General features: G+C 43.1%; 1 protein-coding gene across 1 annotated transcript in view; it reads left to right on the top strand.

Annotated features, from left to right (window-relative positions):
- The window catches only part of RHOJ (ras homolog family member J), an 84,465-nt gene extending 71,353 nt beyond the window's left edge, over positions 1 to 13,112 (top strand). The window contains exons 4-5 of the mRNA XM_084867240.1: positions 53 to 148; positions 10,634 to 13,112. Coding sequence (XP_084723366.1) covers positions 53 to 148; positions 10,634 to 10,777 — 240 coding nt within the window. The 3' untranslated portion in view covers positions 10,778 to 13,112. The remainder of the gene's footprint in view (positions 1 to 52; positions 149 to 10,633) is intronic.
- The last annotated feature ends 10,161 nt before the right edge of the window (positions 13,113 to 23,273 follow it).

Genomic DNA, 23,273 nt, shown 5'->3' with positions numbered 1-23,273 from the left:
CACTCCTGAGAAGAAGAAGGAGTTTATCACATGTGTGTATGCTTTTTTGCAGATTGATCTCCGCGATGACCCCAAAACCTTGGCCCGGTTGCTGTATATGAAGGAGAAACCTCTCACCTACGAGCACGGCGTGAAGCTCGCCAAGGCGGTAGGGTCGGGTTTGAATTTCGTTTTAAACGTACGCCGAGGGGGGTTTGCTGTCCGCTCTGGAGGGCATGCGCTGCGTAGGCTTTTGCTCTTCAAGTGCACCGTGTTCAGAACCTCCTCTAGGCTTCATTTTCTCCCGCTCTGTTCCCGCCAGGCCAGAAGGGACCGTTTGGTGGACGTTCTCATCAGCCAGCATTATCTGTTTTTCATTAAGCAAAGAAACTTGGTGAATTTCAAACAGCTGAGGCACTTAGCATGTGATTTAGCAACCTACAGAATATCCATTTGCCGTAGTTAGTATGACTAAAGAGAGTCATTAGATATGTATTTGTAAATCGCACTGCTTATTATCGGTGTAACTCATTTAAACGACCCCATAAAAGGCATTTTGTGGTTTTCTTGGGAGAAACTTAGGCAAAGCATCTGGCAGGGTGATGTTTGTTCAGTTTTTCTCACCACATAATGCACAGCCACATAGAGAGGCTGGCTGGTGTCACAAACAGCATCGAGTGGAGTAAAAGAGACGGAAAGGTACCTAGTTGGAGAACCTAAGCTGCAGACAATAGCAATTCGCTCACAGCTGGATTGTTTTCTCAGACCTTTATTCACTCTTTTTTTTTTTTTAAATATATTTCATTGATTTTTTTAGAGAGAGGAAGAGAGATGGATAGAGAGTTAGAAACATTGATGAGAGTCATTGATCAGCTGCCTCTTGCACACCCCCAACTTGGGGATGTGCCCTCAACCAAGGTACATGCCCTTGGCCGGAATCAAACCTGGGACCTTTCAGTCTGCAGACCGACGCTCTATCCACTGAGCCAAACCGGTTTTGGCCCTTTCTTCACTCTTAACATGAATAGTGATTTGGGGAGTTGAGGGTTGAGGGGAGAAATACTTTAAAAAGTATTTGCCAGACACCAAACCTTTGTCTCCCCATTACCACTGAGATGTGTGTAAAAAAGACACTATAATAAAATAAGCAAAAGGATTATAAGTCATTTTCCATAACCTGAATCCACCCTCCGTTAATTTAGCCACAAACCCATCCACCCAGGCCAGCGGTTTTCAGAAATCTCTTTTGTTTTCTGAAGAAACTATCCCTGCCCAATGCATGCCCCAAGGAGTCACCCTTTTAAAGTGAGGGAGAACGAATGAATTACAAATGCTTCATGAACAAAAGCGTATGCACTCCTCTTACTAGGTACCAAAAACTAATGACGATACACTTGAGTAGAAATCCCTTCCATAACAGTATGTTGGTGTGGGTGTGATGCAAGAGAATATCTCACACATACCTGAGAGGCTGAATGCTTCCTACTTCTGCGGATGGTAACGTCAGAGCTCCCGGGTGAGCCTTTCTCGCGGTTCTTAGTATGCTCTGCCCTTCACTAGCTGTCTCACTTCAGCCTCAGGACAACTCTTCCGAGAAGATAGGGTTTGTCCCATCTTGCAGGTGAGAAACAGAGTCTGAGGAAAACAGCCATATTTGATTTACTCAGCTAATGCCAGCATGAACAATTCTCTTCCAGCTCTGCGGGCGTCACACCTGCGCACCTGACCATTGTGTAAAACTGTCTCCTCCAACCACTTACAGTATTTTTCCTCCTGTGAAATGGGTAGATATGGCCGAAACCGGTTTGGCTCAATGGATAGAGCGTCGGCTTGGGGACTGAACGGTCCCTGGTTCAATTCCGGTCAAGGGCATGTACCTTAGTTGCGGGCATATCCCCAGTAGGAGGTGTGCAAGAGGCAGCTGATCAATGACTCTCTCTCATCGATGTTTCTAACTCTCTATCTCTCTCCCTTCCTCTCTGTACAAGATCAATAAAATATAAAAAAGGAAAAAAAAAGAAATGGGTAGATATGTCTAGAGGTTCTCCTACCTTCTCCTCAAACATCCAGTTTAAACAATCTTGCGAAGGTGCATAAATATATACCTCCACACATAGTCGTATGTGATTCCCAGCTACAGGTTTTTCACAACGAGGTCCCCAAGGCTCTGCACCAGTGGGTTGTTTTTTGTTTTGTTTTTTTCAAGAAGCGCAGTTTCTGTATCCCTTGCTTTAGGCCTGTCTCCCACCATCATCAGCATCCCAGCCTGACTTCTCATTTGGGAAGTTTTGTGTGGATTTTTTTTTCCTCTGAAAAGAAGTCGTTCCAGAGCCTCCCATCTCATTTCATACTTATTTTAGGAACAATGGCTGAGTTCACCACGTTATTGCCTTTTGCCAGCTTCTCCTAGCAACTGCTCTCAGATACAAAGAGGATCCTGTTTAGCTTACAAGATCCAATTTAGGAGAAAATCAAGCAAGAGTTTAACTTGTTTCATCACAATTCGTGTAATTATAGAGATGTTTTAAGTGTTTCTGCTCCCTCGCTTTCCTGTCAAGCAGTTTATAATAACCTCTGGCATTACGGAGTGTGCGCAGTGTGCGAGGCCTGGTGCCAACGCCTTACATGCCTTGTCTTCATTAATCCTCACAGCAGCCCCCTGACATGTGTATATTATCATCTCCGCTTTCCTAGAGAAAACTGGGACTCAGCGTCGTTGAAGCCACACCACTGGAAGGTGGCCGAGCTGAGATATGGAAGTGGGCTTTCGCCACCACTAATCGCCTCTGCCCCTCCTCTAATCTGAAAACAAACCCTTGGGTTGGGGGCTTCTTTTTCCTTTTCTATATTGGCCCCCTTTATCCTTTACTACCCTCCACCCCCTTCCCCCTGGTAACCACCATACTCGTGTGTGTGTCTATGAGTTTCATATCCCACATATACGTGAGATCATATGGTCCTTAGCTTTTTCTGTCTGACATTTCACTTAGCATAATATTCCCAAGGTCTATATCCATGTTGTCACAAATGGCAGAATTCCATCTTTTTTTTTATGGCTGATAGTACCCCATAATGTATATACTAGAGGCCCATTGCACCAAATTTGTGCAAGAGTAGGCCTTCCTTCCCTTAGCTGCCAGCACTGGCTTCCCCATGGCACCCAGTACCTGGGCTTATCTCAAAGCTCCAGCTTTGTCCAGAAGATCTTCCAGGAAGATGTCCAGTCTAATTAGCATATTATGATTTTATTATCATAGATACCACATCTTCTTTATCTAATCCTCTATCAAAGAACACTATGGTTTTCCCCATGTCTTAGCCACCATGAATAATGTTGCAGTTGACATAGGGATGCATATATCTTTGTAAATAACTGTTTTTGAGGGGTTTTTGTTGTTGTTGCTGTTGTTGTTATTAGATACCCAGAAGCAGGATTGCTGCTCATATGGTAACTCTATTCTTAATTTTTTTTTAGGAACTGGCATACTGTTTTTCCATAGTGTTGTACCAGTCTACATTCCCACCACCAGTGAGTGAGGGTTCCTTTTTCTCCACAACCTCTCCAACACTTGTTATTACCTATCTTGTTGATAATGGCCATTCTAGCAGGTGTGAGGTGGTCCTCATTGTAGTTTTGATTTGCATTTCCCTAATAGCTAGTGAAGTTGAATACCTTTTAATATAGCTGTTGGCCATTTGTATGTCTTCTTGGGAGAAGTGTCTATTCATGTCCTCTGCCCATTTTTTTTTTTAATTGGATTGTTTGGTATTGAGTTGTATGAGTTCTTTATATATTTTGGATCTTAACTCCTTGTCGAAGCTGTTGTTCGCAAATATCCTCTCTGACTCAGTTGGTTGCCCACCCCCCCCTTTTTTTTTTTACTGGTGGTTTCTTTTGCAGAAAGGTTTTGGATTAATACAGTCCATTCATTTACTTTTCCCTTTACTTCCCCTTTGGGGTCAAATTTATAAAATGTTCTCTATGACCAAGGTCCAAAGTTTAGTATCTACATTTTCTTCTATGTAATTTATTGTTTCAGATCTTATATTTAGGTCTTTGTTCCATTTTGAATTAATTTTTGCACCTGGGGACAAACTGTCATAGTTTCTTTCTTTTGTATTTGGCTTTCCAATTTTCCCAGCACCCTTTATTGAAGAGACTTTCTTTTCCCCGTTGTGTGTCTTTGGCTCTTTTGTCAAAAATTATTTGCTCCTATATGTGTGGTTTTATTTCTGAGCTCTCAATTCTGTCCCGTTGGTCTGTGTGTCTGTTTTTCTGCCAATACCATGCTGTTTAATTATCGTAGCTCTGCAATATAATTTGGAGTCAGGTAATGTGACTTCTGCTCTCTCACTTCATTCTTTTTTTCTCAGAATTGCTTTGGCTCTTTGGGGTATTTTGTGGTTCCATACAAATCTGCTACCAGATACAGAGAGAATCATACTTAGCTTACAAGATCCAATTTAGAAGAAAACCAAACAAGAGCTTAACTGGTTTCATCACAATTCATGTAATCATAGAGATGCATTAAGTTTCTCTGCCCCCTCACTTTCCTGTCAAGCAGTTTATAATAACATCTGGCATTAAAGAGTGTGCGCAAGTGTGCTGGGTCTGGTGCCAACACTTCGCATGCCTTGTCTTCATTAATCCTCACAGCAACCCCTTGAGGCGTGTATATTATTATCTGCACTTTCCTGGAGAAAACTGGCACTCAGAGTAGTTAAATCACACCACTAGAAGGTGGCAGAGCTGAGATATGAAAGTGGGCTTTAACTATAACGTTCCTTTGCCTAATCTAAAAAGAAATCCTTAGATTCAGGGCTTCTTTTTATATGCTGAAGGCCCGTATTTTTAAAAATATATTTTTTATTTATTTTATTTTTTTAGAGAGAGTAAGGGAGAGGGATAGAGAGATGGAAACATTGATGAGAGAAACATCATCGATTGGCTACCACCTGCATGCCCCCTTCCAATTATTGAGCCTGCAAGCCGGGCATGTGCCATGACGGGGAATCAAACCACAATCTCTTGATTCCTGGATCAATGCTCAACCACTGAGCCACATCAGCCATACTTAAGGCCCATATTTTAATGTGCATATTCTCCCCATACATAAACACTTTGCAAGTTGAGATTTCTCATATCCAATTCCTTTTTTTTTTTTTTTTTTTTTTTTTTTAGTATTTTTCGCTTTCCAAAGCATTTTTCATCTATCATCTCTTTTTGCTCTTGATAGCATTTTATTTTTAAAGGACATCTTTGCATCATATATATTTCTAATTTTTTTACACTTCAAAGTCAATCCTGTTTACATAAGTACTTTCTATCAGTTTATAATAAATATTTATTATTATCCCTGTACTTTTTGATCCTCCCTCTTCTTTTCATCATTGCATTTTTTCATTGTCAGCCTACTTTTCCCATTCTTTGCTCATTTGTGTATGCCCACATTGCTAGATATATTCAATAATAATTGACTGAATACCCAGTATGTGCCAGGAGCTTTGCCACACTTTAGCTCTAAGATTATAATTCTCTGTGTGTCTTTTTCCCAATTCTTCCTGATACAACCTAAACATGATTTTCTAAGCTCAGTCGTTCTAAGGTATTTCTTACTAAAACGCTTACTACCATTTTTCCTTTTTCTGTCTTTGGCCCTCTTTCCTCCTCTCCTGCCATTTTCTTCACCTTGTGCCTATATATTGTCGTTCCCACCCTTTGGTTCAGCACTGTTTCTTGCTGGGCTTTATTATAATAGGCATGGGGGAAAGGGGGAGGGGAGGTTAAAGCAACAAAATTGCTGCAAAAATCCTGTCATCGATGTCCAGCCATGATCAACTGTAGGCTTTACTACTCTCCCCCTGATGGCATAAGTCACTGATACCCTCCGTGGTTGGTTTTGGTCCTCTTTCTCCTGTTGTCATCGAAGCCTGTCATTTCATCGCTGAGGTGGGCGTTACAGAGATGAGAGAGACAGCCCCTGCCCTCAAAAGGCTAGAAGAGCAGAGACACGCAAACAGAGAATGCCAACTGAATAAACACAGCACATGTACCGGAGAGAAGGGAGCCACGGATACATTCAGGGGAGAAGAATTCAGAGAAAACATTTGGAGCAGTCGGTATCTGAGCCAGGTTTTAAGGATAAGGATATTTGTCAGGTGGACAAAGATAGGAGACTGGGGAGAAATTTTTCAAATAGGGGGACCAGTACATGCAAAAGCATCCTTTAAAGCCTGAGGAGCACATTGGCAAGTGATGGGCCAAATTTCACCTATAAATCTTTTGATCGGCCCACACAGATATTTTTAATGTGATTTAGTGGCCAACATTGAACAATTTGAAACCTTTACATAAATATATGCATTTCTGGCTTCTAAAAAAAAAAATCAGCTCTGTCCAAAGTAGCCAGCATTTCCAGATCAACTATAAGTTCTAAACAGTGTTTTAGACAAGACGTGAGTCTTCAGTTTGCCACCATCCCTACCACTGCATACTACCTGCACTCAAGCAATGCACTCACATTATTCGCCCTTGAGTTGGCAATCTCTTCTCTATAGTCTTAAAAGAAATCAATAGCGGATTTACTGAGCTTGCAGACGCTTTTCCTCTTTCAGCAGTTTGATTACAATACTGATTTGTGGAGATGGATTTTCCCGCACAGCCATTCGGTTCTTTTTCCATGTCTTGGCTCACAAGTTGCCCTCCCTGTGTATCGTTCCTAGTTCTTAAATAAGAAATAAAGAGTCTCCCTGCTATTAGCCATTTCTTTAGGTTCCAGCTTACTCTGTTTATTCTGCTAACCTCCCATCTCCTTTTATAGGAATCGCCTTACCTTTCCTTTCCTTCTCTATTTGTTCATCACTTGTGTTCTTTCAGCCACATCTTTACATTGGCTAGACACAGCCTGGCAGAGTGGTTAAGACTCTGGCTCTGGAGACAAACAAATTCAAATACCTCAGTTTTGAGGCCTGACAGGGGTTCCCTGACCTCGCTGGGCATCAGTTTTCTGAGCTGCAGATGAGGATGGTGATAGATTTACTTCAAAAGATTCTCGTGGACGATTAAATTAGCTAATTTAACACAAGGTCTGGCTCAGCAAACCAGAGTTGTTGTTGGATCTGTGTGCCCCCTCAGACACGTCTACAGAGGGAAAACCTCTTTGCCTTTTTTCCTTCCAGTCACACCCTTATTCTGTACCCTGTCGCACCTCAGCAAGGACAGCCTGGAAGGAAGACCAAGTTTTCTTCTGCTTGGTTAGTCATTGTGGGTTTGTTTATTTCTTTTCCATTTCTTCTTACCAGATACTTTAAGTTCTGCACACCTCTGTCTGATAAGTGTCCCAGCTTTGAGACAATGAATCTTAGCTATTATAATTTATTTGAAAAGTTTTTGCTCAGTTTACTTTCCTAAATCTCCTTTATTTTCTTGAAAAGAAATCCTCTTTGTGAGGCATGTTCCAGATTGCTAGCATGTGTATCTAAGCAAGAGTCTGCAAATCCTGAGCTCTTAGAGGTTGGTTCTAAAGTCCGTGTCTGTGTAGGTCACTTTGTTCCAAGAAGCAGAGGCCATAGCTGCTGTAGAGAAGCAACATTTGCCCTGACCAGTGTGACTCATTAGTTGGGCATCGTCCTGTGCACCAGAAGGTTGCTGGTTGGATTCCCAGCTGGGACACATGCCCAGGTTGTGGGCGCCATCACAAGTAGAGGTCATGCAGGAGGCAGCTGACAGTTGTTTCATTCTCACATCCATGTTTCTCTTTCTCCCTCTCTCTTCCTTTCTCTCTGAAAATCAATAAAAATATTTTTTGAAAAGAAAAGCAGTATTTCCTTGAGACAGTATCAGTATTCCATTTCCCATCTTTGAGGTGCAAATGGTGTGCTTTTGTTTTAGTTGAGAGTGGCGTGTTTGTTAGCAATCTCTATAACGTGGCTGTGCCTTTTCCCTGCACCAGGATGCATTCTTCCCTCTGACCTTCAGAGCACTTGATACTTGGTTAACAGTACTCACCTCCGACCTGGGTTCTGTTTCTCACACACAGTTCCCAAATCACACCCATAATCTGCTTGCTACTCTTTCTGGATCTATGAGTACAAAATAATATTACAGTAACCCTTGATCTACTATTTCATTATCTTCAGGGATGTCTGAATTGGAAAAGACAAGTTTGGGCTCCTCTTGCACCATCAAAAGGCAAATAGTGACACACTCAGCAGCAGTGGGGGGTGAGGGGAGGATAAGGAGAGAGTACCTGGCCCATCTTGTAGACCAGACAGCCAAGAACCCCATATGCCAGCCGAGCTCAGCCCAGCTCTCCTGTAATTTCCAGAGTCTTCTGAGGCTCATGATCATTTGTGGGGAGGTATTCCAGAGAGAATGGCCCCACTTTCTGGGCATTTTTTCAGGATGACTGACAAGAGCTAGCACACTTCAAGCCATCCTTCAGTTGACACGCTCAGTAGGGTAGTGTGCTTTTCACAGGTGTTTACATCGAGCACTGGACACAATTCCAAAATGTGACAAATGACATTTCATAGCATTGTTAAGAAAATTTTCTCTACCTTTTATCCCTCTCTTGAAACTGTTTTTTCATTATTTAAAAAAAAAAAAAAAAAAAAAAAAAGTTATGTTCTAGCTCAAAGGTCAAGCCATGGTCAAACAAAAGCCATAAAATCAATCTTCAAGATCCAATATCTTTTCTTTGGGTGTTCTCCTTTGGCTCAGACAGTAACCATTCTTTACTCCAAAAAAAAAAAATGCATAATATCTGAACTCAATCAGAACAATTTTATTTCATGGTTCGTTTTATATCTCTGGGCTTTTGCGTGAGTACACAATCTCACTTCTTTGCTTGTCTACTTGACCAGCTTCTGGCTGAGTGATAAGAGTCACAGTTTCTGTCCTGGAACAAGGCAAAGAACACCCAGAAAAGAGCCCCAGATTCTGGGTCTAGTTCTTTCACTTTCTGTTTGGGTGTCCTTAAACAATTCTGGAGCTGTTCCCACTCTGTACTAAACTAAACCATAAATTTCTTTGGTCCATGCGTTACAAGCTGGCTGGCTGCTGCCAAAGATATCCCACATCAGTGTTTTGCTTGGCCCACAGAGCATTTTGAAAATTGGTAAACATTAACTAAACATCCAAATGTCCAACTCCTCTTGAAAAATACAAAGCTGGGCAATAGTGAACCAACATGCCTGCATGGCAACATTGCCTAAAGCTGAGTGATGCCGCCAACTCCAGAGCTGGTATGCACTTCACAGCCGCAGCAATCCCCACCACTCCCTGTCGCCTGGCACCGGCCCTGCTTTATCACTGGCATAAGCTACTGGCCCTAATCTGCTCTGGTTTCTGGGAGCTCGCCATTCAGCCACCCTCTTCTAAACCTGCTTTAATTTTTCAGTTATTCTTGTAATACAAAGCATCTAATAGAAGCATTTCTCTATAGGTCCTTGATATTAAAAGGCCCTCATCCAATTGTTGGCTCACACTGAGCTTGTGAGAACTTAAAACTCCAGGTCGCCCTCTCATGAATTATCTCACGAAGTTGACTGCAAAACATGGTCTGCTTTGCCCTACAGTTTTTCTAATGACAATCTGTAGTTCTGAGTTTTTATATTTCTCACAGGGATTTTGTGATATCAAGTATATCATAGGATGAAATCATTAAAAGCTTTGAAATAAAGCTTTAAGCAAGCACAAACTATTTATCTTTAAATAGTGCATAGACTATCTACTGACAAGGATAGTCTCTGTCAATAAGTGCATTTTATGATTTTTTTTTTATGCTTTGGGTTTTTCAACTGCTTAAAAATATGCCTTTTCAAGTGTCTTAAAACAAAATAATAATAATATCAACTGGATATTACCTTTCTGAGAAATACCCTATCAAAAGTGTGTTGTATTCAATAATGACCTGTAAAACCATATACCCACTCTCTCCTCATGTTTTATCCATTAAGTTGACACTTTGCCTTTCCATGTACAGAAGGTGATAAATATATTTCACTGTACCAAATTTATACATTCTGGGTACAAAATGAGAGGATGCTTACACCTGTTGTTCACAAAAACATATTGAGACCATGATACAAGCCTCTATTTTCATAATTTTATATAAAGAATAAATGGTTATGGATGACTTTCAGAATGCATTGCTTACCAAAACTAATTCATAACCACGTATTGTTAATGGTAGAAAGTAAAAAAAATATACACACAAAAAAAAAATCGGGATAGCAGAGGCAAAGTGAAATGCAAAAGAAAACAAAACTATCTGCTCTAGCTGGTTTGGCTCAGTGGATAGAGCGTTGGCCTATGGGCGGACTGAAAGGACCAGGGTTCGATTCCAGGGAAGGGCATGTTCAAGGCATGTATGTGGGTTGCAGGCCCTAGTTGTGGTGGGTGCGGGAGGCAACCAATCCATGTGATGTGACTCTCCCACAGAGATGTTTCTCTCTGTCTCTCCCTCTCCCACTCTCTCCAAAAATCCATGGGAACATGTCCTTGGGTGAGGATTAACAAACACACAAACAAAAACCCAAACCCAGGCTGTTCGAGGAGCCGGCTGCAGCAGCCCTTTAGGGTGGGCAGAGGGCCGACCCCAGGTGCCCTTTCCATTTCTCCTCTCACGCCTTTCTCCCTTGTGTGTTTAAGATCGGAGCACAGTGCTACTTGGAATGCTCGGCCCTGACGCAGAAAGGTCTCAAGGCGGTGTTCGACGAAGCCATCTTCACCATCTTCCACCCCAAGAAAAAGAAACGCTGCTCCGGGTGTCACCGCTGCTGCTCCATCATCTGAGGTGGCGGGACCCACCGCCACCCCATTCAAGGACCAGAAGGGCAGCCAGCCAGCCTCTGCAGCCCAGCTCAAGCCCCTGCGGAAGGCGGACCGAGAGGAAGTCCCTGCACCCGGGGCCTCTGCGCCCTGAGCCCTCCACGCACAGCCACTAGCCAGCCCACTGCCACGTCCTCCCTGCAGCCGCAGCCCGCTGACAGCGTGGGAGCAAAGTCCAAGGCTGCCTTGCATACGCCCCTCCCGTGAACGTGCAGCTGATGGGAAATCATCGCGGGAAAACCCAAAGAGACACTCGCTTCCTGTCCTGGTGGCCTTACTCAGATGCCTTCTACAAATCATGGGAATGCAGCGCTGACCTCTTTTGATGCATCGGCTATTCTACCTGTGTGGCTTACCGAAACTGGTGTTTATATTTTAAGAAATTTACTAATCTGCCAGTGTCTTCGGGCCTTACACATCCACGGCAAATTAGCCTACAGACAAAGTATTTTGTATTCATGTCGTCTTCAGCCTGTTTCTACCAAAGCTATTAGATTAGAACCAACGTGGACCTCTGCATGCCTGGCTGAGAAGATGCAAGAAAGCCTTTCTGAGGGAAAGCTTTTGGAAAGTTCAGGGCCATGATTCTGGAACCTGGTTGAATGAATTGTTGCCGGTTACATTTTTGCCAAAGATTCACCCCGGAAATGCTTATGTTGATAGGTAGCCGTATTTTCTCTGTATTATATATTGTCATGGCAAATTAGGAATGAACTGTGTTTTTAAAAGTACAGTAGCATTTTCGCTTTTCAATCAAATTGATTGGGGGGAGAATATGTCAGGCTTATCCTATGAAATATTCTTTATTCAGCAAAGTGGACTTTCCTGCTCCCTCCTTTCCCCATTGCCTTCCCTTTACCTCCTTTGCTTTCACACCTTCTCCCATTTCCAATAATAACCGGATCTAAACAAAGGGTCTGGCCATGGGGCGTGAAAAAGTATGTGTTTAAAAGTTCCCAAAAGTTAATTTTTCCTATTGCTTCAACTGAAAGTATAGTTCTCCCCATCCCCCCCAATCTGTGCTTTCCCTTTCTGCCATTTCAGTTACCATGGTTAATTGCCATCTGAAAATATTAAATGGAAAATTCCAGAAACAAACAATTCATAAGTTTAAAATTTTGTGCTATTTTGAGATAAAACCTCAAACCATCCACTCGGTCCTACTCAGAACATGAATCATCCCTTTGTCCAGCGTATCCACACAGCTTATGCTCCCTGCCCTTGGTCACTCAGTACCCATCTCAGCTATCAGATCAACTGCCATGCAGGAGCAGTGTCTGTGTTCAAGGGATCCTTATTTTACTTAATGATGGCCCCAAAGCGCAAGAGTAATGACGTTAGCAATTTAGACATGCCAAAGAGAAGCTGTAAAGTGCTTCCTTTAAGTGAAAAGGGATGTGTGTACTAGTATAAGAAAAATAAATAAATAAATAAATAAAATTTTATATATATATATAAAATTTGGTTTCAGACATCCACTAGGGGTCTTGGAATATGTACCTCACAAATAAGGGGAGACGATTGCACTTCTCAGCTTGCCCCTTGTAAGCTCCCATTCTATTTAAATGTCATTTTCCAACTATAACTGGTACTAAAATATTGCCTCTCCCTATTTCCTACACTCATTGTCCCAAATGTGTAAAAACCTCCAAAAAGGATTAGTGTTCTTTCTGTATGACTCTCCCAAACATCCAGGGATCTTTCATCACAGAATTCATTACTTCCTAGCTCTTAATTACAGACTGCAAAGGCTTCTAATTAGTCTCATTTGCCTACAATTATCCTAGAAACACTCAGGTAGGCACTTTACTTTTTTATTTCAATTGCATAAGCCAAGTGCCTCTTTGTAGCATGAAATTACACCACTTTTCGTTTAAGAATTTTCAGATTCACACTCCTTCCGTGAGGAAAATCCAGTCTTCCTAGCCCCTGCAGGAAGCACATAAACACAGGAGCTCGTGTGTGGGCTTTTCTGTCAAGACCTCCCATGACACCCACTCAGTGTTTTGGGTTTTGTGTGTGTGTGTTTTAAAATTTCTGAAATGTGTTTTCCCTTCTTCCACATTTCAGATTCTATATCCCTTCTCCCCCATCTAGTTGATAACATTCTCTTAGATACCCCCACACACCAACCTAAAAGAAAACGAAAGTTTTGTAAGTCAAAGCTTGACAAGAACACGAGGACTTCCTACCTTTGTAAGAAATCAACCATGTATAAACTTAACTCTGCTGAGGTTATAAATTCATCCTTTACAAACAATAATGAGCATTTAGCCCTGAAATAAATGAAGTGCCATTAGCCAGTTTTGTTACATGATTGCATAGTTATATCTTAAGAGAGGGCCTCTCCTCACCTTTCACTGATATGAATGAAAAATTGAGAGCAGTATGTTTGCCCAGCCAAGGAGAATTGTCCAGATGGGTACACTTGACAGGCAAATGGTTCCCAGGCCATCTCCTCCCTCATGGGCCACAGGGATTACCTGTCACAGCGGGGAGGTCACACTCGCTCTCTCCTGGAACCAGAACTTGGAGGGACTGTTAGGTGTGGATGGGACATAGGCTCCTGGAGGTCTTATGAGCTAATGACTGAATGAAATAATGAAGAACAAAGCAATCTAAATGAGTTATTATCATTACACCAATTACCCATTTATCCCATTTCATAGCAAGACGTAGTTCGTTTCATGAAAAAGTATTTTCTTCCAGAAAATTGAATACAGTTATATCCTAAAGCCAACCATGAGAAGAGGCATAGAAATCTGAAGAAGTGTCCTTTTGTGTTCTACACCATTTTCCAAAGATAAGAAGGGTTGGCCCATCTCCATTTGCTGGTAGATGTTAACTTTTCAGAGCTAGAAGAGGCCTCTGGAACTATAGTCCAATCCCCTCATTGCACAGTGAGGAAACTTAAGCCTACATGGGTTAAAGAAGACATTCTGTAACAGAGCTGGGACAGATCTCAGCTTTTCTACTTCCCACCCAGTGCCCTTTGACTCCATACTATATCATTATCACAGACATTAAATTGGACATTTGTAGGTATATTACTGGAATGCATTTGTTTTTCCTATAGATCCCAGCCATATTTCAAACACATGACTTAGGTCACTATACAAAGGTAATCCATCAAACCTAGAGACAGGAATTTGATCAACATATGATATGCCTGGAATCCACAGTATACAATATAATATAACCCTAATTTAATTGCACAGTATACAGTAATGTAATCCAACTCTACTGGTTCAAATAACTAGTTTGACAGGTATTTTTTTCCAATCAGATGATTGGTTGTTTGGTAAAATTAATGGACTATTGAACTATTTTAACCCTTTGCACTCCGAACCATTCTGGACATTGGCTACCAGCTACTCGACGCTACTTTGCGGCGGAAACGTGAGTTGAATTAACTCAATTCCCCATAATCACTAATAAACTGCCATGTCCCCCCTGAGAGGGAACATCCGAGTGATATACTATTGTTGGACCCCCCGAAGGAGACCCCTGCCCTGACCCAGGATCAGCGACGACCCAGTCAAACGCAAGAGACGGCACTTGATGCAAACAGCAAGAGGATTTAATTCCAGCGCGCTGGGACCTGACCTGTTACTCACACAGGAGCAGCCAAGTCAAGTCCCGAGCAGAACTTCTTACAGGCTTATAAAGGCAAAAACCGCAAAGTTAGAACAAAGGACAAGGGGAGGGGGTCTTCCAGAAAGAGGGACAGGAATTCCTTGAGGGGAGGATAGACATTATCACAAGGAACAGGGTGGAACTGCCACAGGACGTTGATAATACATCCAGTTTACTACCTCTAGGGGCTGAGTCTGGTGGTCTGGTGCTGTGTGGCTCATATCCTGTGTTTCCTGGGGCAGTTCTAAAGGTCACATTCCCAAGGGAGGTCTGGGCTAGCAAGGGGATTTTTCTATATTATTTCTTTCAGCCTCTACACTATAATCCCAATGTCCCCTGAGAGGGGACAGCAGAGTGCAAAGGGTTAAAAACACAAAAGTACTAAGACACAAGTAAAAGCTATGTCAAAGGAAGAAATCTGGGCTGATTTCTGCCAAGAAAAGTTATACTCAACAAACAGTTACTCAATAACTATAATAACTACAGCAATCCCAAATAGGAAGCACTAAACTGAGAAGTCAAAAAAATAAGTCATACGCATATGACAAGAGGGAGTTTTAGTTATGAGACTTTGATAACAATATGTCTGGTCATGATATTGAAAGAACCAGTTGGAAGATCCTGGTCTGTAAGTGCCAGATGAAGTGGATATAAGCATACGCTATTTTCACAGAACTCAGAACAAAATGCAATTACCAGGGTAGAACATGTTTAAAACAGTACGACTTATGAAGGAAATAAAACTTAAACAGTAATAAAGAATAAATCACAACCATGCTCACAATTTAAGGAGAAATTTTAAAAAATTTAAACCCAGAATTTGAAGCCCAAACAAATGTCCTTATTTAGAGCATTAAATTCTTGTGAGCAATGATCTCGCAAAGTGGAAGGTCTTCAAGAAGAAATATTTGACTTGAGGTAAGCCTTTAACAATGCAGTATTGCATTCCTAAAGGCAAACTCTCCATGACACCAAAGTGATGGAAGATTAGAGACTAAGGTTTTGCTCTGAAGAACTGTTTGATACCATACTGGACACGATTATCTAACCTTGTTTGTCTTTGATTTTAAATCTACCCCTATGTTTAGATGCCAGAATGCAAAATGTGCATTTTCTCTCAACAGAGAATGCCACAGGTCACCAGGTATTCTCTTGAGAGCCATTGTGTAGGCTAACAAATCAGGAAACTCAACTAAGTATCTTCATTTCAAGGACCATTAGGAACACAGAGTGAAAGTATGGCGGGTCTCTCTTTTCCGAGTCCAGCACAAAAAAGAGAGATGATCGGGTTCTTTGAGTAGAAGGGCTGGGGATTAAGAAATAAAAGAAAGAAAGAGACAAAGAGATAGAGGGGAAAAGCTGGGACCAGGTAGACTGCTGCCCTCTTCTGATGGAGAGACAGTGACCCAGGGCTGATTCAACCTGTTTATTTTATACCCCCAAATACCTGGAAATCTCACCAAAAGTCAAGACAAAGAAGATTATTTGCATTCTTGAATAGGCCCAAGTCTTATTCATTCCTGGTGCTTGACTGGTTTTACATATCAAAACCCTGTTCCCAACACCTGGGCAAAGATAAGAGTCAATGCTGAGAACACATTTTCTTTTTTTGGTAAGATGTGTAACCAAGACTCAGCTTTGCATGTCGCCTGGGGTTCAGCTGACAATCGTTAAGGAAGAATGCCCATGTGCCTTCCCAGGCGCTCTCTACAGAAAAGAGAAGGTCTGGGAAACTGAGTTTCTTACAAAGGAAGTTAAGTACTTTTTTAAAGGAAATGTTTAGAGAATGGAGAGAAAAGTAAAACCAAACACAAGGCGCAAACACACACCTGACAAATTCTGCACGTTTCTGCCTGGCCTCTGGAGGCACAGGGAAGAAGGGAGAGCTGTCAATGGGAAGAGAGTTCCATATTTCCCGGTATCTAAGCAGAGTCAACCAACAGGGCAAATTGTGTGATAATTCTCCATAACCCCATGCCACGATGCATTAAAAATGGACAAAATGCTCTTTGGTTTTTGGGGGGGTCGGGGGCTCTTTAACAGCAGGGTAAGTCATAACCCTCATACTTTCTCTGCTAACACAGAACAGGCAGTCAAGGGAAACTCGCCAAAAAACATGAATGAATAAAGCATTTTGAAAGTTTCCTTGGGAAGGGACATGACTCGAAACCTGAAATGCATGACTTTGGGATATCTGTAAAGACAGTTCTTTGTACGAATGATGTTTAATCATCGTTAGTGAAATATATCTGAATGGAATCATTGCATGTAAAATGCACAGCAGCAATCATGGAGCACAAAAAAAGAAAAGGAAAAAAAAAAGGAAAAAAAAAAAAACACGAGACAAAGCAACAACTGATGGTGCTTCCATGGCCAGCAAAGATCAGAAAGGAGAGACAAGGGCCAAACTCGCACTCCAGGCAGCAGAGGCTTGGCCCCGCTCCCCCTGAGAGCTCTCTGGGTTAGGGCAGGAGTGCGTCAGGAGGGTGTGGCTCATCTCTGAATTTGTGGGATGCAAGTTCAACAACAGTTCTTGGCTTTCAATATCCACTACAGGAAATTAGAGTAAGGGATGCATGATTAATCTTGGTCACAATCTGTTTTTCCCCCCTTAGGGAATATTATATCACAATCCAGAGTCATGTGTGTGTGTGCATGTGTTGTAAACATGTTCTACCCTGGTAATTGCATTTTGTTCTGAGTTCTGTAGTGACTCAGAAACTTGAGGATACTCTCTAGCTGAAGTGATTTTGTTGCATTTCCAGCCACGTCCTCCGAGCCTTCCAGTATCTGCAGTTATCTTGATTGGTGAACAGGTTCTGATCCCTGTTTTAAGAATATGATGTCTGGGGCAATCTGAGGAGGGTCCCCAAGGCCCAGAAGTGACTCCTGCCCAGGAGCCATCACAGCCCACCTCACCTCCCAGGGGCCCTGCATAAGCCGGTCTTTTGAGTTCATGTTCATTCTTTGGAGAAATAATAAACACTCTTTCATGGTTAATTAAGATGATATGTTTGTGGCAGCTTTGAAAATACACACCTAAAAGTATCACCCACTACCACTTTTTAAATCAATTATTTTCTCCCTAGAGGAGCCCTGGGCCAGAAGGTTCAAAATTCTATGTTCTTCTTGTTGCCTGACTTTAATTGCTTTTTGTTCGGAGTAAACAGCAATTGCTGTGTAAGGACATCTCAGCAGAATTTCATCCCAGTTGAAACAGTTCCTCCCCATGTGATCTCTACACAGGAAACGATCTGACAAGGGAAGGATGGCTGACCTGCTCATGGTTGGCTTTCTTGCAATCTTCTTCTTACGTAATGACTTTCCTATGTCTACTTATCATAATTAATGGAATATAATTTCATGTTCTCTTGAACCTTGCAATTTGTTTTGTGCCATATTCTGACTTTTAAGTCATTAGTCTTTTCTCCTGTTTTCATTTCTGGGTAGTCTGAGGGTGTCTCAGGCAGCCAGTCAAGGAAACTGCCTTCCTGGGCCTCTGGAAAAATGGGAATATTGTCTAACTTTTTGCTACTCAAAGTGTGGTTCAAGAACCAACAACATGAGCATTTCCTAGGAGCTAGTTGGGACCATAGAACCTCGGCCCACTCCAGACTCAATGAATCCAAATCTGCATTTCATTTTATTATTTTTAAATTTTTTTTTTAATTTCAAAGAGGAAGGGAGAGGGAGAAACATCAATGATGAGAAATAATCATTGATTGGCTGCCTCCTGGAGGCATGCTCCACACTGGAGATCAACGCTGCAACCTGGGTATGTGCCCTGACTGGGAATTTAACCCTGACCTCCTGGTTTATAGGTCGACGCTCAATCACTGAGCCATGCTGGCTGGGCCCAAGTTTGCATTTTCTAAGACCCTGGGTGAATCATGTGCACAGTAATATTTGAGAATACTGATTTATGAGACAGCCAAGTTTATCACCAGCCTTTACATCCAGACACATCACTACCTGCTGAAGAAACCGTCAGCTTCGCTTGCCCCTCAGATGCTCCCTTCTGGGTGTTCCTTAAGCTAATATTTGAATTGTTCACTTATTGGATGGATAAAAAGGTTTTTGGAAGCCCTCCCTCTCTTTTTTTTTTTTTTTTTTTTTTGTCATGTGCTGCCCAGCTGCAGAAAAGGAAAAAGCCATGTTTTGGAATCAAAAGAGAAAGATCTGCTACCTCTGAAGGACTGCTGTTCTGAAAGCCTCTCTGGTGATTATAAGGGAGATAAAAATAAAAAAATAAAAAAATAAAACTCCCTAGAATGGTTTTCCATGAAGAAATAAGAGAGACTCATATCACAGGAAGTTAGAAAAGGGAGCTAAAACACATCTCTGAGGCATAGTTTCTGGTGAAACGTCATTAAGGCACAGCACTCCAGATGCCAGAATAAGGATTGACTGCAAACAGCCCGCCCTCTAAGCGGAGTTCTCCTGTTTGCAGGCCCCGAGCGCAGACCAGAGTGGTGGTCGCCTATTCAACAGGCGTTTATTCACCATCGCAGGGAGCCAGCGTTGTTCTTCCACCCACCTCCCACCTTGTGTACAAGAGCCCTTTAAGGAAGCACACACTTGTGTGAGTGCACACATATACACGCTGAAGCCTACCGTCTAATTCAAGTTCCACTGTTGCCGGAGAAGTTCTGAGGGCAAATCATACCTCCCTTCAAGCAAACGAAGAAAGAGCACGAGGGTTGCCACTCCCTCTGCACCTGGAAATGGAGGAATAAGCGCCTGATGTCATTGAGCACAGCCAGGCCACACGTGTCACCTCCTCTGCCCAGACCGGCTTCCGCTCCCTGCGGCAGCTTCCCCTGGCCCTGCCGGCAGGCCTGCCTTCCCGCTCCAGGCTGCAGGAACCCACTTGTCTTCAAGATGCTGTTAACTGAAAGGCTTTTAAACTGGGAAAGTGTTTACATCTGGGAGCAGCGTGGCTACCCAACGTGGCTGGTGTTCTTGGGAGGGTTTAATCAAATCCAGAAACAGAGTCTTACCAAAGATTGTGTTCCTTATTGCAGATGCACCCCTGAGTTCTTGCTCATAACCACTGGTGCGAGCTGCCCAAAGTGTCTCACACCGGGGACTGCCTGCCCTCCTGCAGCCTGCCACGGCCCTGCCCACCCCCACATCCACTCCCTTCCCCAGGCCATGCAGTAGTCTATTTTATCTCCTTCAGGAGAAATGAATAAGGCAAGAGAACTGGCATCAATAACCAATCTCCCTTCAAGAATCTATTTACCTGTAACTTTTAAATGTTTGATTCACTGTCCCTTTACTAGTACTGTGACAATAACATGAAACCCCAGTCTAAGATATCTGAAAGCCTCTATTCATTTGAATAAAAAATGTTCCTACTGAATGAAGCACATTGAAATAATTAAGTGCTGCCCTCGCTGGTTTGGCTCAGTGGATAGAGTGTTGGTCTACAGACTGAAGGGTTCCAGGTTGCATTCCGGTCAAGGGCACATGCCCCAGTTGTGGGCTCCATCCCCAGAAGGGGCATGCGGTAGGCAGCCCATCAATGATTCTCTCTCATAATTGATGTTTCTCTCTCTCTCACTCCCTCTCCCTGTCTCTGAAATAAATTTTAAAAACATATTTTAAAAAAGAAAGAAAGAATTAAGTGCTCAAGAAGATGACCCACTGGCTTCCCTCCCTCCACCTGTCTGCCGCTTCCGGAGGTCGGCATGAGTGACCGGGTGCTAGAGCAGTTCTCTTTGGCTTGTCCTGAAGTTGGCTCGGGGTTTGTTAGTGCCGGAATCTGTAGCCGATCTCAACTGAGCTCGGTTCTCATTACCTGGTCCTTACGTTTCAGCATGAGCTTCTGAGCACAAGCAGGAGCCAAAAGCTGAGCAAAGTCTTCAACTTAAAAAACTTCCCACACATTTTAAAAGGCTCAATGGCTTAATTCCACGCAGTAACATTGGTCCCCCAAAATATTTTCATTTCAATATGCAGATTTCAAGAGGAGATGGAAGGTGGAAGTCTAAAAGAGCCTCGAAGCTTAGCTCACCTTCCTGGGAAGCTGCACCACACCCTGTTGTAGGCGCCTCAGGCATCTGGGTGACCAACACAGTGAGGCATAATCTGTTCAGGCCTTTCCTGTGGAAGGAACATGCAAACAAACAGGGTTAACTTTCTATGTTAAGTGCATAATCCTGCATGTACACTTTCTCATGATAATGACTATGATGCACCTATATCCTTTATTGTGGTAGAGTATATTTTAGGTGAACAGATGCTCTTTCAAATGATTTTAAGTTGTATATTATTTGCAACTTGGGGATATTTTCATCTGTTCCTTCCTGGAAATCCTTCAATATCATTTTAAAAAAAAGTTACCATTCTCATTTTGGTAATATTGATATTCTTTGTTAAAATAAAATGCTTTTTTCTCTTTTGGGGAATGTTGTCTGGTTGGTTGATTGGCTTTGGGGAGGTAGTTGTATTGCAGGTTTTAATGACTTTTCATAAGCCCCAATTTTTTTTAATATATATTTATTGATTTCAGAGAGAGGAAAGGAGAGGGGGAGAGAGAGAGAAACACCAATGATGAGAGAGAAACATTGATCAGCTGCCTCTTGTACGTTCCCTACTGGAAATCAAGCCCACAACCTGGGCATGTGCCCCAAGTGGGAATCAAACTATGGCTGACCTCTTGGTTCATAGGTCAGTGCTCACTTACTGAGCCACACCGGCTGGGCCAAAAGCCCCCATTTTTTAACAATCAAGGACAAAGGATGTAATTGATTCTTGCTTCAGGAAGTCTTTTTCGTTAACTCGGTTATCCAGGAGGCTAAAGAAGTGGCACAGCCGGAAGAATTTAGAGTCAAACATAGAGCCAAAACCTTCAAAACTGTTTACTCCTCATAATGAGGACCTGGAGCAGGTAATAGAATAACCCTCAAATTCTTCTCTATTGGAGACAAACCCCTGCCTTCCCCTCCCATCACAGTGCTTTGCATGCACTGCTCTTGTTCTCATCCTTTCCCTCTTCTCGTTCCTTCCACAGAAACCATCCCCTCAAAGGCCTTCAGAGCCCCTTCGCTCCAGAATCACCACAACCAGCCAGTAAGCCTAGGCCTTCAAACAATCAGATTCATTTTCATCAATGGAGCTAATAAACCCAGAAGGAGAATGAGCTTTGCGAATCTATATTCTCCATCCAAAAATGCTCTCGTGAGGGGGGATCCGGGAAATTCCCCTTACCTTCTGTTAATTGCAAAATAAGTGACTTTCCAAGAGTAAGGAGCTGCTGAGAGTTGGTTTTATCCAGGGCTCCCCTACAAGCACGGGGCCGTCAATCCCCTACACCTGTGGTCGGCAAACTGCGGCTCTCGAGCCACATGCGGCTCTTTGGCCCCTTGAGTGTGGCTCTTCCACAAAATATCATGGCCTGGGCGAGTCTATTTTGAAGAAGTGGTGTTAGAAGAAGTTGAAGTGTAAAAAATGTGGCTCTCAAAAGAAATCTCAATCATTGCACTGTTGATATTTGGCTCTGCTGACTAATGAGTTTGCTGACCACTGGCCTACATCCAGCGTTCACATTACCTGGGCAGCAAGTTGCGAGCACACAACCTTCCGCTAGGCAGAGGTCTCTCTGAATTCCCCATCGAGGCCCTGCTCCTTTCCCCCCCCGACCCCCCCACCCCCCCTCCACCTCCGTCTCTCCTGGTGTGAGCTGTGATTTGAGAAACAGGAAAGCATTGTCCTCCTAGCGGTTATACAGGAAAGGAGAGAAAATTTGCAATCTCCATAAAACAACCCCAGTCTGCATTAAACACCTCCAGCAGAAACTGCTCAGTGTGGAGAGAGGCTGGCAGCAATCCACGGAAAGGCCACTCCGGCAGGAATGCCTCGGGAGGAGCTCTCCCAGAAGCCACCGTGCTTCGTAGGGGGAGGTCGGTTCTGGGTCAGAGAACCCTGGGTGTGCTGTCTGTCAGCTGTCTCTCTGAGGCCAGGTGCCTGACCTTTCTGAGCTTTGGCGTCATCCTCTGGAGAAGGGCCACCACAATGCCTCTGAGTGTGGTTGACACGGGAATTACAAAAAGTTAATAGAAAGCGTCCTGCTCGTGGTCGGAAATCCATCAAAGGCAGTAATATTTACAGCTTTATTCCCCAAACGCGGTGCCTTGCACGAGATGAGAGTTAGTAAATATTGGTGGAAGTGAGAGGAGTGAAATAGAGAAGGAGAAAGGAAAGGTGAAGAGAGAAATCTGGAAAGATTTGAGTTTAGCACTGACAGAGATAGTCTCCTCCTTTTAATTTTTTTTAATATATTTTATTGATTTTTTTTTACAGAGAGGAAGGGAGAGGGATAGAGCGTTGGAAACATCGATGAGAGAGAAACATCGATCAGTTGCCTCCTGCACACCCCCTACTGGGGATGTGCCCACAACCAAGGTACATGCCCTTGACCGGAATCGAACCTGGGACCTTTCAGTCCACAGGCCGACACTCCATCCACTGAGCCAAACCGGTTTTGGCTCCTTCTTGTAATTAATAACTTTTCTGATTGCAGTGTGTATTTACTATAGAAGTCTTTGAACACCACGGACAAGGAACAGCCCCAGGGACCCCGAAGATCGGAGTGCCCTGGCTGCCAGGCGCTCTGCTCTGCTGCCTAGGGCAGCAATTATGCCGCTTACAGCCACGTGTCGCCACTGGTCTGCTATTCCAGAACCCCGCTCCCTTCCCCTGGCACCGAGAAGCTCCGTGTCAGGGCACTTTCTCCTGCCATCACCCCCAGTCTACAAGGGACCGCCACTACCCAGCCTTCCCAAGAGGCACGCGCCCTCCCCTGTGCCCTCCTTATGTT

The sequence above is a fragment of the Pipistrellus hanaki genome (assembly GCF_964339955.1).
Source record: "Pipistrellus hanaki genome assembly, chromosome: 1".
Lineage (NCBI taxonomy): Eukaryota > Metazoa > Chordata > Mammalia > Chiroptera > Vespertilionidae > Pipistrellus > Pipistrellus hanaki.
Note: the sequence above shows the minus strand (reverse complement) of the source record. Positions and strands in the feature narration are given on the sequence as shown.